The sequence below is a fragment of the Vicia villosa genome, linkage group LG3 (assembly GCF_029867415.1).
Source record: "Vicia villosa cultivar HV-30 ecotype Madison, WI linkage group LG3, Vvil1.0, whole genome shotgun sequence".
NCBI lineage: Eukaryota > Viridiplantae > Streptophyta > Magnoliopsida > Fabales > Fabaceae > Vicia > Vicia villosa.
Genome location: NC_081182.1, coordinates 185,852,685 through 185,871,125, shown reverse-complemented (window position 1 = coordinate 185,871,125; position 18,441 = coordinate 185,852,685). Strand labels below are relative to the sequence as shown.

General features: G+C 34.8%; 1 protein-coding gene across 1 annotated transcript; it reads left to right on the top strand.

The window, feature by feature from the left end:
- The first annotated feature begins 5,834 nt into the window (after positions 1-5,834).
- LOC131659529 (uncharacterized) lies at positions 5,835-7,418 on the top strand. Its single transcript, XM_058928707.1, has 2 exons — positions 5,835-6,957; positions 7,177-7,418. The coding sequence occupies exons 1-2, from the start codon at positions 5,835-5,837 to the stop codon at positions 7,416-7,418; spliced, it is 1,365 nt and encodes a 454-aa protein (XP_058784690.1).
- The last annotated feature ends 11,023 nt before the right edge of the window (positions 7,419-18,441 follow it).

Genomic DNA, 18,441 nt, shown 5'->3' with positions numbered 1-18,441 from the left:
AATAAAATTAAATTACGTAACAAATGGAAAAGTGGCAGGTGGAGGGAAGGAAAACAGTAACCGATGAATAGTGGAAGGTGGAAAGAAGAAAACAGACGTGGGAAAGAAAATAGAAAAATCATAAAATCATAAAAGCTAATGCTCTCTTCTTAAAGTGTCACATGGCAGAGCCAGAATAAAAGTTGAGAAAAGATATACTTTTCTTATATTATAGATTTTAGCAAAGTAATGAGCTTCAACTATAGGTATTTTGTTTTATCAAAAGACTCTGATTATATGACATATTCCTAATAATTTTACTAAAAAGTTCCAGTTCAAACAAACTCAATAAATGAAAGAAACCACCACCATATTAAATGAGCTAAGTAACAATTTTGAATAAAAGAAGTATTATTCATTGTTCCAACCACACAATGTAACTAGATCCAACCTTATAAGATATATAATAAAATCAAAACAAGTTATTTAAAAAAAAATAGAAACTTTTCCTTTTATATCTCTTGGTTATTGGTCAAACCAATGAAGTAAATTGTAGTGAGCTTCTGCAAGAAACTCTTCAACATGAAGTCGCATAGTTTCAAATTCTTCCTTATTTTTCTTCAAAAAATTTTCCTACAAATTATTAAAGCAGACATGAATATACTTAGAAATAAAAATAATTTCTTATCAATATATATATTTATAATTATGCAAAATCAATTTTAAATATTTTTAGGAGATATTGCTTAAGAGAAAACATTCAGTTAAATATATTATGATTGGTTGATATTTCTTCATTTTATAGTTACGAAACTTTTTTTTAAAAAAATTTGATAAGGTAATAAAACATAATAATTAAAAATGTTAAGATTAACAAGATAAAAATTGGGATTTTATATTCAAAAGAGTGTACTCATTTCATCTTCTTCTTTATCATTGATAATTTATTTTCCTTTTTTTTTTTTACACTTTGAAGGTTTTGGAAGTATACCATATTTCTCATAGTTTTCGACGACATTGATCGACATGTAAAACCTTCCTTCTTATGTCGATATGCCTGTTGCACGGTAGTCATTTAATTAAATTTTAATATTATCAAATAAAAAAATATCAAAATAATAATATAATGGTATAACTATATATTTCATATTATTTCAAAGAGTGAGCACTTATCCACATCCATTTTTATATAAAAAAAAACATGTATATTTTATAAGTTATGGCAAATATATAATTAAAAAAAATAAAATAAAAAAATAATGTGGTTTATTTTATATTCTTGTGGATGATTAAACCACTAATTTCAAAAACAACATAAAAAAACATAAAATTTGCTATTATTTTTATAAAATAAAGTATTAATTTTAAATTTTACCACATACCTCATCGATCTTAATTCCATCTCTTCGTGGTCATTCTTTAACCAGGGCCGGCCCAATCAGTCTGGAGGCCCTGTTCTAATTTATAAAATATGGTTAAATTAAAAATAATAAAATTTTAAAAATTATAATTTTACACCTATTATTAAAAGAAATATATAAAGTGATATATATTTAAAAATGAATTATAATTTAACACGTGTTTTTGAAAAAATAAAAATAAATGTAAAATCTTTTGGTTTTGTAATTGAAAAAAATATTTGAGCTCCTCTGAATGAGCATTGTAGATGGGGAAGACCAGACCGACCCTTTGAAAAGAATTATTAATTTGATTGAGTTATATTTTATTTAAAATGATGAAAAATAAACAAATTAAATCTATTTATTTTTTGAATTAATGTATTATTAGTTTGGGGTGAAAATGACAGAAAAGTTATTTTATATGTATTTCACTCAAAAACACTAATTTATCTTTTGTCATTAAATCAAACTAAATTATATACATATTTATTTTGTCTTAAACAAATAATTTTAAGTTTTTCCAAAAAATTAAATACATAATTTTCAATGAAAAATTTATTTATTTAATTCATTTTAAGTGTTTTGACGGCACACAAATATCTAGAGTACTTTATGGCATGAAAAATATATGTTCATAATTTATTCATTATGTATTTAATGTGGTACAAAAAGAGAGACATGTATTACTGAAAGTAGCAAAAAGAATAAAATACAAACGTTAAAACGAAAGAAAAATTGAACTACATGGGCCTCCCCAAAAATTGGGGCCCAGTGCTGCAGCACATGCTGCACCTGGGAATGGTTGGGCCTGTGTTTAACTATCCAATTATCAACCCATTAATAGAGAGTATAATTTAGTATTTAAGTTTATTAGGAATTTATATAAGTTGTAGTTTTATTTGTATTGTTAGTTATTTGGGCCTTTATTAATATTTGGGCTTTTTAGTTTATTACCCACTAGTAACATTATATATTGTAGTTTCATAGAGACATTGAGAATCAATCAAAGAAATGAAATCAAGTTTAATTTTCTTAGTTAATTTTTATTGTCTTTTATTTTACAGCTTTCTTTAGTTTTGTTAGGGTTCTTAACTTAGCATCCTAACAATTGGTGCTTTCATTCTTGATCACCAAAACCCTACAATGACATATGAATTTCCCCCATCTTTCACTACTCAATTTTATCCATATCATCCCAACATCACCACTGTTACTCCATTTCCATCTTATTCCACAACTTATTCCACAAACATTTCTCCTGTAACTTCATCTCAAAATTTATCCTATAATCATGGATACACACCACATCTACAACCTACATATGACTATTACACACCATTCTACCAAGAAAATATCTCAACTCCTTTTATTCCTTCATACCAACTCACGCAAGAGCTATCAGATTCAACATTTCATCAACATTCTTCCATTTCACCTCATTTACATCCATCCTATACCATTTCCAAGCAAACTCACTTGCCCACAGATCCATTTCAAGAAACATTTTACCAAGAGTTAGAAACTCTAAAACAATATTTGATTGAGACTCATGAGATCTCAAACAAATATAGAGAAGATTTGAAAGAACTGATTCAAAATATTTCTGATTCACTGAAAAAGTCACATGAAAAATTTAAAGAAAAATATGCTTTCAGGAGAAATGTAGAGGAACAGACAGAAGAAAAAGAAAATTCTGGTCCACACATAATTTCTCCGGCGAAATTTCCGGTGTCTACTCCAGCAAGCATTCCGACAACATCTCCGGTAAAAAAATCCGACGGTATCCCGACATCCTTTCCGGCGATAACTCAGATGACTACTCCGGCGAAATATCCGACGGTATCCCCGACATCCTTTCCGGCGATAACTCAGGTGACTACTCCGGCGAAACCACCGGATCTGCAACCAAAACCATCAAAGCCATCGTCTCCACAACCAAAACCACTGGATTCTCTGGGGGTATTTCTGGTGTCGCTTCCGATGACTTTTGCGGCGACACCCCCGTCTACACTTTTGACGAAATTTTTGACAACACTTCCGTTGACATCTCCTACGGAAAAATTATTAGATCTGAATCGGCCTCCAGCAAAACCACCGCCATTTTCAGATTACTTTCATGATTTTATTTTGTTGAAAAAAAATAGAAGATTTTGGAAGATAATAAGAGGAAAAAAAAAAGACGCTGGAAGAGAGAAAACAGAAAAGGAAGGACGAAAGAAGAGGAAAAAAAAATTTGAAAAAAATTATAATCATCCTCACGTACTATCTACCTACCACTTGCCAAATCCATTTTTTCTAATCAAATATTGGGCCGCCACGTGTCCCACTTCTATCCCACTATTATCCTTCTTCCCTATGCTACGTTCTCTCTCATATGTATGTGCAATATTCTCTTCCAAGTGCCAAATAGCTGTCTCTCATTACAAAAAAAAATCAGCAAAGTTATTTGATCTTAAAAGTTATTTTGGAGTCATTAGTAAGAATGACATCTTTATTATTTTTCTAATTTTAGAACCTTGAGGACAAGGTTCAAGTAGACCCCGCGGCAATGATAGAGAGTATAATTTAGTATTTAAGTTTATTAGGAATTTATATAAGTTGTAGTTTTATTTGTATTGTTAGTTATTTGGGCCTTTATTAATATTTGGGCTTTTTAATTTATTACCTACTAGTAACATTATATATTGTAGTCTCATAGAGACATTGAGAATCAATCAAAGAAATGAAATCAAGTTTAATTTTCTTAGTTAATTTTTATTGTCTTTTATTTTACAGCTTTCTTTAGTTTTGTTAGGGTTCTTAACTTAGCATCCTAACACCCATTCTGCTGGAAAAGTTTTAGGACGTCTTGTTTTTTTTGATGATGTAGTAGATATACATACAAACTAAATCATATATGGTGTTAATAGGATTAAAATAAATGTGAAGTTTGAAAATATTAATCTAATAGATGATTATAATATTTTGAAATAAAAAAGTACCTCTTTTGTTGGAGTAATGGTGATAGAACCATTATCGTTGTGCTTAGGAACACCAGTGTTATTTGGCGGTATCATGATATCGGATTTGCATACACTACTTTGCCTTCCTGCAAAAGATTGTTTAAAAAATAAGTCATTTATATTTCACACAATTTTTTTTTAGAAAATTCAAAATGAAAACATCTTAAATAATATATCACAGACAAAGCATCTTACATGTTTATTTAACCGCAAATTAAAATAATTTATCATAGGGAGAAGGGTTGAAATGAAAAGTTTAAACATAAAAGAGACTTAAGATATGTGAAAGATAGACAATAGTTGATTGTCAAAAATGAATCAATTAAACTAAATTATTTACCTTTTAAGCAAAATTCTCAGCAATTGAAGTTCCATCTGATGCCATGGAGCTCAATGTGCACTAGAAATAAAACTTCAAATTTTTTATATAATATTTTTTGAAATTAATATTGTAAAATATCCTATTTAAATATAGTAGAATTTTATATTTGGTAAAATTTTATTTTATATATGCTAATGTTTTAAAAATTGTATATATTTTGACTAATGGAAATTTTTTACATTTTAATATTTACTTATAGTTTTTACCAAAATAATATATATATATATATATATATATATATATATATATATATATATATATATATATATATATATATATATATATTTAAAAATGGATTATTTTTATATATATAAATAAGGAAATAGTATTTATATATTTTTGCATAAAAGGAATCTACGAATATAAGAAAATTCTTTAATATAGTAAAAGAATAAGAAATATATGATTATTAAAATAATTATACTTAAATTAAAATTATTACTATTATTCTTTTTGATGATGAATAATTCTCCATCGTTACAATCTATTACTCGAATACCAATCAAATTATATTTCATTTTGAAGTGGTTTCCATTTTGTTGCTGATGTTATGTTGCATTTCACAATTTTATATTTAGTATTAATTTGTGTTATTATTCATTTTTGAGCTTTTTTGACTCATGTAAATTCTTTAAATTAAATTCTTGTTTAAATTGACATTTCTCTATGTTGAAACTACTGTTTTTAGCGCTTCAGTTGGCGTAACCGGTTACAAACCCGTGAAACAGAGTCACTGTAGGTGTTGCGTTTGCGTAACTGGTTACGCTGTTTGCCGTAACCGGTTACACTGAAGCCCAACTGTTTTTCTGTTTTGTTTTAGGGTGCTTTAATTCATTCCAATTGTTTTGTAGCATGTACTATATAAGGAGCTCATTACTCCTATTTTGTGGTTAATGCCAATTCACTATCTCACCCTCAATTACTCTCTCTCTCTCTATTATTTTCTTTTCATTCTCTAATCTTCATCTTCTTCAATTCACTATTTTCTCCATTAAAGAAACCTTAATTTGATTTGTATGTTCCAACATTTGGCATCAAGAGCACTGGTTCTGATCCGATTCCGCTGCAACAATGAGTACCAATGATCGAATCCTATCCAATTTACCGATTCTTGATTCGAAGAATTACGACAAGTGGTCTAAACAAATGAAGGTCTTGTTTGGATATCAAGAAGTTCTCGATATCGTCAACAATGGTGTCACACCTCTTGGGGCTGAACCTACAGCTGCACTTCAAGCCACTTTCAGGGAAGAGAAGAAGAAAGATTACAAAGCTCTCTTCTTGATACACTCTACTTGTGTCGATGGTGATAATTTCGAAAAGGTCGGTGATTGCGAGTCCGCGAAGCAAGCTTGGTTAATTCTTGAGAAAGCATATGCTGGGGCTGCAAAGGCGAAGGTTGTGAGGTTACAAACTCACAAGAGACAATTCGAGTTAACACAAATGGAAGATAAGGAAACGATCAATGATTATGTGACGCGCATTACGCGCTTAGTGAATCAAATCAAGTCGTGTGGGGAAACTATCTTAGAGCAGAATGTTGTGTCAAAAATCTTACGTTCGTTGACGTCAAGATTCGACAACATTGTGGTTGCTATTGAAGAGTCGAATGACCTTATGTCTCTGAGCAAGGATGAGCTTCAAAGTTCCCTAGAAGCACATGAACAAAGAATGGACGAGAGAGGAAGCGATAAGGCAAAGGCGGAGTTAGCTTTGCAAGTTCGTTTCAATGAAAGGAGTAAAGGTTCGAAAGGGAAATGGCCTTCGAAAGGGAAGCAAGGCGATGGTGAATCTAAACATTCGAAGGGACAAAAGGTTGAGAGCAGCAACTCAAATGGTTATGGTGATCGAAGCAACGCGAGAGGTGGAAAACCAAGAGACATGAGCAAAGTACAATGCTGGAAATGTAAGAAACTTGGGCATTTTCAATCAAAGTGTGGTGCTAAACAGCTTGCAACTAAAGGGGATGAAGCCAAGGTTGCTAGGCAAGAGGTGGATGATGAAGCCACACTCTTAATGATGATTACCGATGAGTGCGACAGCATTACAAAGGTACTGGACAGTAGCTGCAAGTCACGAGACAGCAGCTGTAGCAGTGCAGAAAAAGTGACAGTTTTGAGTTCGGAACAAAATGTGATGATTTCGGTTCGTGATGGAACTCAAGGCAAAGAGGAGTGGTACTTAGACTCCGGATGTTCAACGCATATGACGAGAAGAAGAGATTGGTTTGTGCAAATCAATCAAGTGGCGAAAAACAAAGTGAAGTTTGCGGACGATTCCACTCTCATGGCCGAAGGTGTCGGTGATGTGTTGATCGAGAAAAAGGATGGTGGACATTCTATGATCAAGGATGTGCTATATATTCCAGGTATTAAGTGTAATCTTTTGAGTATTGGTCAATTGCTCGAAAAAGGTTACAACATACGGTTGGAAGATAAGATCTTGCGGGTTGTTGATGCTAGTGGCGTGTTGATCCTAAAGGCCCCCATGGCTACCAATAGGACTTTCAAAGTTGAGCTGAAAGTATTGGAGCATAGGTGCTTAGCTACAGCTGCAAGTAGAGAGGAGTGGTTATGGCATTATTGTCTCGGTCACTTGAATTTTCGTGATCTCAAAGCGTTGCAACAAGAAGGTATGTGTAATACGGTGAACTGACTTTTATAATCGAAAATGTCGCGGTTAAGCAAGAGTCGCCACCGACTTTTATTTTATCCAAACAAATTCAGAAAGGCTAAAAGAAACAGAAAAAAACCTTTTAAAGAAATCTAAGTTCGGGGGGTAATTTATGCAAAGGGAAGGTGTAAGGCACCCTTTGCATCCATGGTTTTCCATGGGCTCTTAATTGCTTTGCTTGCTCGTTTGTGTTTTTTTTTTAAAAAAAGTAGATGAAAGAAAAAAGTGGACTTTAGCTCGTAAATGAGTGTAGCCAGTTTTCGAAGAATTGTGAGAAAGAATATTAAAGATGAGCATTGCAAGGCAATTAGGGGCAATTACCTTAAACTCAGATAATAGGTCTCTTTTTAGCCTTTCAGAATGAAAGGGTCTATCTTTGCCATAAGAGGGCAGGAAGCCTTTCGTTTGGAGGTAGAAGGGTCGTCGAAGCATCCTTTGCCATAAGACTGTCCCATGCCATAGAAGGGCAGGTAGTCTAAGGCAAGGATCAGAATAAGCCATTTTTCGTTAGGCAACCAAAAGATACCTCAGCCTTTTCCGTGGGCAACTTCCGAGGGTCGAGGTCATGTTAGTGTATCGAAGGCAGCATCATTTTAGGGTCGCATGACCTTTTATCGAGGCAACACGGCTGAGGTATCCTCATATTCGAGGGACATGGCTTATTCTGCAAAAAAAAAACACGAAGGCAACAGGCAACAGGCAACAAGGCAACAGAGAGGTTACCCCAAAAGGGTGCGTGTGTGCAACAATCACGTGATTACGTTCAGACATTTATCTTTTAATTAGTTATTCTAATTCAGTTTAAGGCTTGCACTCCCTAAGATTACTAACCACGCAATAATATAAAGCAATAAAGGGGAAAGGGACAATGAAACCAGCGGATCCCCAATGGGGTTTGACACAAGTAATAATAATAAAAGGCATAAAATAAAATAAGGTTTAGGGTTACCAATGACGTAGCTTTGGCAATTGATAAACCTGAAAAGGAGGAAGAACAAGAAGGCAAAGTACAGTGAGTGCATTATTAGTTCAGAGACAATCAGGGTTAACCCTAATAAAAGACAAATAAATTAAAAATGATTAATAAATAATACTTAGCTTCGACTTGGATTTGATCTGATATGGTTAATAGGGTGCCTTTAAGGTTAACCCTGAAAAGAAACAAGGCAGGAAAGGATGAAGGCGAAACAAACCCTAATTTAAAAATAAACCAAATAGAATTTAAATTAAATTAAATAGAGTACTTAACTTCGTATTTTGGATCAGGCGCGTAGTCGGGAGGCACTTGAAAAGACAATCCTGAAAAGGCACAGAAGGCACAGAAGAAGAAGATTTTCAGTGTAGGGTAAACCCTAATTGGGATTTAGATCGAAAATAATTAGTAAATTAATTTAATTAATTATTGGTCTCGCGACCTAATTAATTAAATCAAGATAAGAAAATTAAATCGAGTGTAAAAATAATTTTTTAGGAATTTTTGGAATTAAAATAAAATAAATGTTATTTTTTAAAGGTATGTATATAAATATTTAAATGCAAATTAAAAATAAATAAGCAATATAAAATCAAAAGAGTATATAAATATATAAATAGATCAAACAAATTAATTATTTACAAATATAAATAAATAATATAAGTGTTAAATAAATAAATAAATAAAATTATTATTAAAAGAAAGTCTTTAGAATAAAAGATAATAAATAGATTATTATTATAGAAAAGAAAGAGAAAAAGAAAATTTAATGATATATATATAAATAAAAATAATAGGCGCTATGTTATTAAAAATAAAAAAAAAATTGCAGACACTTAGCTGTGATTGTATGTGGCTCGCGTAAGAGGTGCATGGTGGACCTGCGAATCTGGTACGTGGGATTTGACGCTGGAACGATCGGAAGGCTGAGATTGTGAGGGACCACAGCAATGAGTGTTTCTTAACGCACTTGATCCACAAGCCTGGCCCATATCTGCGCGCCCTTTCTCTTTTGAACAGACCATTGACGTGATGACACGTCATCATCTTCTACCTTGGTCCGTCGGCTTAGACCTCTCTTGTTCCTACGGCCATGGCTTCCGTCGCTACTGCTCCTGCAAACAATAAACAAAGCCACACGCACGAAAAATAGATCCCAGGGGCATGGTTCGATTGGGTTTAAGCCCCTGAACCTATCAGTACCAATGGTTTGCACTGATTTTCCCTTAAACAAGAAACCCCAATTAAGAGCCTCAAAACCCTACAATGGTAATTCGCTCATACCGGCCCAGAAACTCAATTAAACATACAGAATTGCTCATAACATTACACAGAACACAAATATGCAAATAAAATACGTTTATGATGCGTGAATTGATACAATCGAATCAAAAAAAGGTGAGGCAAACCGTGAGTTGTTGATGATGAATCTAGATGTTTCAAACCTTGTTTGCGATTGAGGAACAGTCAGTGATGTTCCAGGAATGTGTTGGTACCTCTAAAACTCTTTGAATTTGCCTTAATTGCCAAGAATGAATTTGGTTTTTTCTTCAATTTTGGCACTCGGGTTTGAGACTCTTTGACTGCAGAAATCGTCCCCTAATACCCTGCTATTCTTCTGTTTACATAGAGGAACATATTAGGGTAACAGATTTAGCTTGAATCTTTTTGAATCAATCTTTGGAGATTTGATTTGAAGCTTGAATGGAATATTTCTAAATATGGCCAATTTCACTTATTTTCCAATCAATATGCACGAATTTGGAATGGATATTGAGGTATTTTAGTGATTAATGGTGATTGAATTTGGAGAGAAAACAAATCTTTCATTATTTTCATATTTTATATAATTAAAATCATGATTTAAATGAATTCAAATCATAAATAATTAATGAAAATTCTGAAAAAATAAAAGGTCTTTGTTTTTATCACGTGGATGGGCTTATGATAAGGGTCGAACAAAAAGAATGCAAGCCCATTTAGAAATATTTTGAGTTTTAGGCTTTTTCTTTTTGGTTTACTCTTTGAAAAATAGGTGAACTTGTACACCATGCCATTTCTTCATGTCTCAATATTTTTTCAAGCTTGTAGACTTTTTGGAAACCTTAGGAAGTCCTCTAACCAGTGTCTTTGGACTCATATCAAAGTCATTTGCCATTCTTATTTTATGACCTTTTGAAAAACATGTCTTTTTGTTGACTTTTGAAAAGGACCTATAATGTATGAAGCCATATCTCTTAAACCATTGACCTATGAGCTCTGATTCTTGGACCATTGGATAGAGGAATGAATTCCCTTCAAAATAAGCTTTAGTGGGAATTTTTCTGATGAAGTATGAATATTTGGTGAATTTTCAAAGTTTGATTGACTTTTTCAGCTCATGCCCAAAATAGTAACTTTTGACTTTTGACTCTTCTGATGTTTCCTTGCATCATTATGATCAACCCTTGATCAAATAATGATTTTAGGGTTATGAGGATGTTGCTGACCTTATGGAACCACTTTGAGCCCTTGATTCAGTGATTTTCTTTGAATGAACCAAACCCTAATTCAGAGCCTTTGCATAGGAGAGTGTGTTTTGGAGCTTTATGTCTTGATTTTGAGATTGCATATGAGAAATGGTATGGGCAAATTTTGGGGTATGACAGCTGCCCCTGTTCAATTATCTTAGACCTGAAGATGTAGAGTGGTTTGTATGCCAGTCGGTATCTGAAGGTAGAAGGTGATTGAACACTAGAATACCAAGAAATTTGCCCTAGCTGATGTAGGGACTTTTTTCGGAGATGGGCTTGAAGATGCCATCCAGCAAATCATGCATTAGATTCGGTTTGGAGTGTTTGAGAAGTATTTGTTAGAGATTGATCGTGTCAGCGTTGTTCGTGATGAGAGAAACGGGTCATACATTTAGACCATATCTGTAGAGGAATGTCAGAATGAGTCATACATTGGACCATGTCTGAAGAGAAATAGCAGAACGAGTCGTATATTAGACCATATCTGAGGAGGGATATCAGAACGAGTTATACATTAAACCATATCTGATGGATAATGCCAGAACGAGTCATACATTAGACCATATCTGACTAAAAATACCGGAACGGGTCGTATATTAGACCATATCTGATTAAAAATACCGGAACGAGTCATACATTAGACCATATCTGATTAAGAATATCGGAACGGGTCATATATTAGACCATATCTGATTAAGAATACCGGAACGGGTCATATATTAGACCATATCTGATAGAGAATGTTTGTTTGTTGCAGTTGATGAAGTTTTGGAATATAAAAAAGGCTTGTCAGAACGAATCTTCATCTCGATTATATTTGAAAGGAATGTTTGTCGATGCGGAGCCTGAAAACAAAGTTATAAATATGCAATGTCATGATGCAAGTATTGTATGACGAGTTTCTCCTGTATGTTTATTATAAAGTAAATGTATACAAAATATGAATATGTATGTGATGTATATGATGTATGACTGATGTTGTTCTGAGAAAACAAATCTATGTATCCTTGTGGATTGGATATTTGATCTTGTTTTGAAGACGTGCAGCTGGGGATTTATGATTTCTGCTTAGGGATGATCAGTAACTTGATGTACCCTGACTGGGGATAAACCATGTTGGAGAAGAGCAACATATTGGATGACCGATAATGCGGAAGATGTAAACTCTGTTGGGGAGTCATGTCTTTGTTGAGACGAATATGTTTAAAGATGTCTTCTTAATGATTACTCTGCGGGGAGGTGGTTTTGTGAACCTGGCTCTGTGGGGAGACATGGGTGTCTTGAAAATTGCCCCCAGTATCATAGTAACTTACTATTTGGTTCAGGACACGCCACTGAGTATTGATCAAGATGTTTGAATTTGGACTTGCATAGATTTGCCCCAGTTAGCAGGAACTTTGGAAAGATTCGCCTCGCGAGGACTTTATGAGATGTTCACTATGGGCGATATGCCCCCAGTAATCATAGGCTCATGACAATATCTTACGTTGATTGGGGAGTAGTTTTAGATATACTTGGATGCATGCCCCTGATTGTTCGAGCATCCATGAGAGATTCTCGGAATCTTGACTTGATTGCCCCAGATTGATTGGACAAAACACGTCAAGCCCCTTGTATACGTAAGAGACAGGGCTTCCTTGGAGTAATTTTGTCTGTCGGGATAACTTTCAATCATTAGTTGTACCCTGTGCAAATTCTTTCTGTTGCTAACATTTGAAATTATGTAGCAGAATATGTTTAATAATGTATTCATGAGATGCACTGCATACGTTTGTCTTGAGTTTGTTGAAAAACATTAAAATTGGATATGTAAAAGCATGATGTTTATAAAAACGTGATGTTTGTAAAAAAACGAAGTGTCAACTCAGCATTTGTGGTAAACCTTAAGGAGTCAGGATACCTTTTTTGTGACAGTATGCTTTCGAACTAACCATGCTTCAGTTAGGACTTTTAAGGGTTGTAACGTGGCTTGGTTCACGGTTTAAGAAACGAGGGATAAAGGCTCAAAAATTGATTGTACCCACCCCTCTTCGTGATGATCTTCGATCCTAAGCTCAGTTAATTCAACTTGTGCATTCAGGTTCCAAGAGACTTTTGGATTTGCACCTTTGATAATGATGATGGTTCACAAGCAAGGAAAGCTTTTGAGATGGCAGTCGCTTCTTCCTTTGGTAGTCACAACATTGTGTTGTATATTGACTTCTCTTTTTTCATCTTTTGATATCCCTAACTTTTGCCTGAACTTTTTATTTCTGAGATTACAGTCAGCGGGATGCCTTGATTTTGCCTAAGTCGTCTTTTGATTTTTGACTTAGCAGGCTTTTCTTTGTATATATATTTTTCATTTTTTCTTTTGAAGATATTGACTGTCTTGTTTGATGATTGACGAACCATCATTGTCTTTTGATTGTTATCTCCAACACTTCTTTGATGTGTGCGGATGAACGCTTGTGATTGAAGCCTTTATCGAAAGGTGTATTGAATGATTCTCTTAAAATAGAATGCACAGCCAAATTAACTGAGAACTACCCTGCCCCAGGTTATAATCAATGGTTTTAATTAGTACAAGGAAGAAACTTCTACTTCTTAGGCTCAAAGGGGTTGACGAGGGATTAACATCCTTATATCTCCACTGTTTAGGAATTGAAACAATGCCTGTACATCGTCAACATAGTCCGTTCAAAAGCATATTGTATGAGGTTGCGGTATTGTTTTCGTCATCCTCCCTCAAAAGGCTTACAGCTTAGCAGGAGTTGAATAAACACAAAACATATGCAAAGTAAATACGTGATTTGAAATGAGTGGTAACGAAATAATGTATTCAAGATAAACATATGCAATGCACTGATGATAATTATTAAAACAGATAATGTCTATCATAAGTCGAATGTTTAAACAAACAGAATAGAAATTGCAAACAAAAGTAAATCTAATGATCTAAAACGTTCATCCTTCTAGCCACCCATAGTATTAGCAATCTTGTTGTGATTAGGCATGGGAGCAGTGATCACATTAGGAGTTGCAGGATGGTCGAACTCAATTTCACCAGCGTCGATCATATCTTGGATCTTGTTCTTCAACGGCCAACAATTCTCTGTGTCATGTCCAATACTATCAGAGTGATAAGCGCATCTTGCATTAGGATTATACTGATGAGATAAGGTGTTGGGCTTCAGAGGAGGATCCTTTAAAGTAATCAACCCTGCTTTAAGCAACTGTTGTAACGCTTCGGCCAAAGTTATGTTGATCTTTGTGAATTGCCTTTTAGATGCACCTTGTTTACGTTGGTTGCCCCTTTGTTGTGTCGGCACTTGATTGGAGGCTAGGACCGTCCCCACAGTATTAGATTCATTCCTCTCATTGTGCGCTTTCTTTGAGGTATTAGCATACGTAGCCACTTGAATTTTACCGCTTCGAATACCGCTTTCAACACGTTCCCCAGTCAGTATGAGGTCAGTGAATCCAGATGACGAACTTCCCAGCAAATGACTATAGAAGGGGCCAGTCAGTGTATTCATGAACATATCTACCATCTCTCTGTCGGCCAAGGAAGGTTTGACTCTTCCAGCTAGATCTCTCCATTTCTGAGCATACTCCTTGAAACTTTCCTTAGGTCCCCTAGACATGCTTTGTAGTTGCATGCGAGTTGGTGCGAGATCGGAATTATATTGGTATTGCTTATAGAAGGAAACAACTAAATCCTCCCAGGTATGGATGTTGGTACTTTCCAGTTGATAGTACCATTCGAGTTGAGTTCCAGATAAGCTTTCCTGAAAGAAATGGATCCAGAGCCTCTTATCAGCAGTGTGAGGCTGAATCTTCCTTACATAAGACCTCAAGTGTAGTTTAGGACAAGAGACTCCATCATACTTAGCAAAGGCGGGAGTTTTGAATTTTGGAGGAATAACGACCCCAGGCACAAGTCCAAGCTCTTCAAAATCCAGCCCAGGTACCTTCTGAATTTCCACACTTCTCAGACGCTCTTCTAACATCTTGTATTTGTCATTAGGATGTTCATCCTCATGGTGATAGTCCTCTTCTTCTTCAGAGGGTTTGGCAGAATCATGGTTACTTTTTGCATCAGTTTTGATACTAACATCATCATCTTGCTCATCCTCATCACTATCTTCAGAGGGTTCAGCATCCCTGAGTTGCAAGATTGGTCTAAGCTTTTTCACCTGAGTCTTCTTACCCTTCTTTTTCTTCTTTTTAGTCAGCATGGCTTTCAGCTCTTCTTGCCCCTTGGACAAATTCAGAATCAAGGCTTGGAACTCAGTGTTTTGAGCTTGGAGATCCTTAACTGATTGTTCGAGATTCATGATGCTGAAATAAACAGCGAGGAAGGATGAGAAATCCATCATAGGAAACCTGTTATGCGATGTTATGAATGCAAATGAAATGTTTTCAAGGATCTTTAGGAATCTAGTTAGCAGCATTAGAAAATGAGTTGGTCACGTCTTTGTTTGAAGGATTCCAAATTTTGTCTTTGAACGTCCTTCTTTGAGAATCAAGCTCACCATATCGAGTGGGTCATCGCCTCTGATTCGGGATACTTCTGAATTTGAACATGCATGGCTAGAGGAAAATAAATCCTCTTGCCCCTTGATTGGTACTGTGTCTTTGAATTGGAAGGTAAGTGGCCAGAGGGAAATAAATCCTCTTGCCCCTTGATGGGAGATCAGTCTTTGATAAGAGCACCTGAAATTGTGCACCCTAAATTCCTAAGATCCTTGAAAGGGTTAGTCAAATCATGTTATGCTTATGATGTCATGATGTCATGATGTTATGCGAATGCAGTTCATTAGGCATAGTGTGGGGTAGTAAGGACAAACAAGTCCTTTTAACAAAACCTGCAAGGAAACGAAGGTTAGTAGCAAACACCAACAAGTCACGCAAGTCACACAAGTCACACAATTTTGCCTTATGGTTAGGCTTGCACGTGGTCCAGAGGTATGTACCCTCCCCCTGAAGTTTAGTTGGTTCAAACCTGTCCTATATAAAGATCGGGTTCTAGGGAGCTCATATCATTGACCTTTCTCGAAGGCGCTTATCTCAGTTCGGCAATCTAATCGCCAACCGAAAAGGTCCTGAAAGTCCAGTCCATATGAGTGTAGCTTCGAGTATCAACCAACTTCGGTCGGAACCAAAGCCAGCCATCTCGCTACTTTCTAATAGGCCAAAGTCAAGTTCAACTAAGGTTCTAAGGGCAAATTAGTGCTTAATGACACCACGCGGCAGCCAAGCATTTCCTCAGGTCGGATCCCAAGGAACACCAGGACAAACCAATGTGTCACACTAACGATGGCCACCATATCAACCACATCAGTATACGCTGTGCAGTCTCCTTGGTCTCATGCCATTTACCTAAGGTTCTCAGATCTGGGTTAGGATCTTTCACACAGCAAAATAACCAAAACAACCCTGAAAAATAAATCAAACAAAGCAAACAATAGAAAACATTTAAGTGAATCCTAACTTTTAAGGTAACCCCTCTTTTATAAGAAAATTCTCCCCAGCAGAGTCGCCAGTTCTGTAATACGGTGAACTGACTTTTATAATCGAAAATGTCGCGGTTAAGCAAGAGTCGCCACCGACTTTTATTTTATCCAAACAAATTCATAAAGGCTAAAATAAACAGAAAAAAACCTTTTAAAGAAATCTAAGTTCGGGGGGTAATTTATGCAAAGGGAAGGTGTAAGGCACCCTTTGCATCCATGGTTTTCCATGGGCTCTTAATTGCTTTGCTTGCTCGTTTGTGTTTTTTAAAAAAAAAAGTAGATGAAAGAAAAAAGTGGACTTTAGCTCGTAAATGAGCGTAGCCAGTTTTCGAAGAATTGTGAGAAAGAATATTAAAGATGAGCATTGCAAGGCAATTAGGGACAATTACCTTAAACTCAGATAATAGGTCTCTTTTTAGCCTTTCAGAATGAAAGGGTCTATCCTTGCCATAAGAAGGCAGGAAGCCTTTCGTTTGGAGGTAGAAGGGTCGTCGAAGCATCCTTTGCCATAAGACTGTCCCATGCCATAGAAGGGCAGGTAGTCTAAGGCAAGGATCAGAATAAGCCATTTTTCGTTAGGCAACCAAAAGATACCTCAGCCTTTTCCGTGGGCAACTTCCGAGGGTCGAGGTCATGTTAGTGTATCGAAGGCAGCATCATTTTAGGGTCGCATGACCTTTTATCGAGGCAACACGGCTGAGGTATCCTCATATTCGAGGGACATGGCTTATTCTGCAAAAAAAAACACGAAGGCAACAGGCAACAGGCAACAAGGCAACAGAGAGGTTACCCCAAAAGGGTGCGTGTGTGCAACAATCACGTGATTACGTTCAGACATTTATCTTTTAATTAGTTATTCTAATTCAGTTTAAGGCTTGCACTCCCTAAGATTACTAACCACGCAATAATATAAAGCAATAAAGGGGAAGGGGACAATGAAACCAGTGGATCCCCAATGGGGTTTGACACAAGTAATAATAATAAAAGGCATAAAATAAAATGAGGTTTAGGGTTACCAATGACGTAGCTTTGGCAATTGATAAACCTGAAAAGGAGGAAGAACAAGAAGGCAAAGTACAGTGAGTGCATTATTAGTTCAGAGACAATCAGGGTTAACCCTAATAAAAGACAAATAAATTAAAAATGATTAATAAATAATACTTAGCTTCGACTTGGATTTGATCTGATATGGTTAATAGGGTGCCTTTAAGGTTAACCCTGAAAAGAAACAAGGCAGGAAAGGATGAAGGCGAAACAAACCCTAATTTAAAAATAAACCAAATAGAATTTAAATTAAATTAAATAGAGTACTTAACTTCGTATTTTGGATCAGGCGCGTAGTCGGGAGGCACTTGAAAAGACAATCCTGAAAAGGCACAGAAGGCACAGAAGAAGAAGATTTTCAGTGTAGGGTAAACCCTAATTGGGATTTAGATCGAAAATAATTAGTAAATTAATTTAATTAATTATTGGTCTCGCGACCTAATTAATTAAATCAAGATAAGAAAATTAAATCGAGTGTAAAAATAATTTTTTAGGAATTTTTGGAATTAAAATAAAATAAATGTTATTTTTTAAAGGTATGTATATAAATATTTAAATGCAAATTAAAAATAAATAAGCAATATAAAATCAAAAGAGTATATAAATATATAAATAGATCAAACAAATTAATTATTTACAAATATAAATAAATAATATAAGTGTTAAATAAATAAATAAATAAAATTATTATTAAAAGAAAGTCTTTAGAATAAAAGATAATAAATAGATTATTATTATAGAAAAGAAAGAGAAAAAGAAAATTTAATGATATATATATATATATAAATAAAAATAATAGGCGCTATGTTATTAAAAATAAAACAAAAAATTGCAGACACTTAGCTGTGATTGTATGTGGCTCGCGTAAGAGGTGCATGGTGGACCTGCGAATCTGGTACGTGGGATTTGACGCTGGAACGATCGGAAGGCTGAGATTGTGAGGGACCACAGCAATGAGTGTTTCTTAACGCACTTGA

Bases quoted from the DNA above. Each gene is read 5' to 3' on its own strand.
- LOC131659529 (XM_058928707.1), top strand. From the start codon at position 5,835: ATGAGTACCAATGATCGAATCCTATCCAATTTACCGATTCTTGATTCG. The intron at 6,958-7,176 runs GTTCAACGCATA...TGCTCGAAAAAG, and splicing joins GTGGTACTTAGACTCCGGAT to GTTACAACATACGGTTGGAA.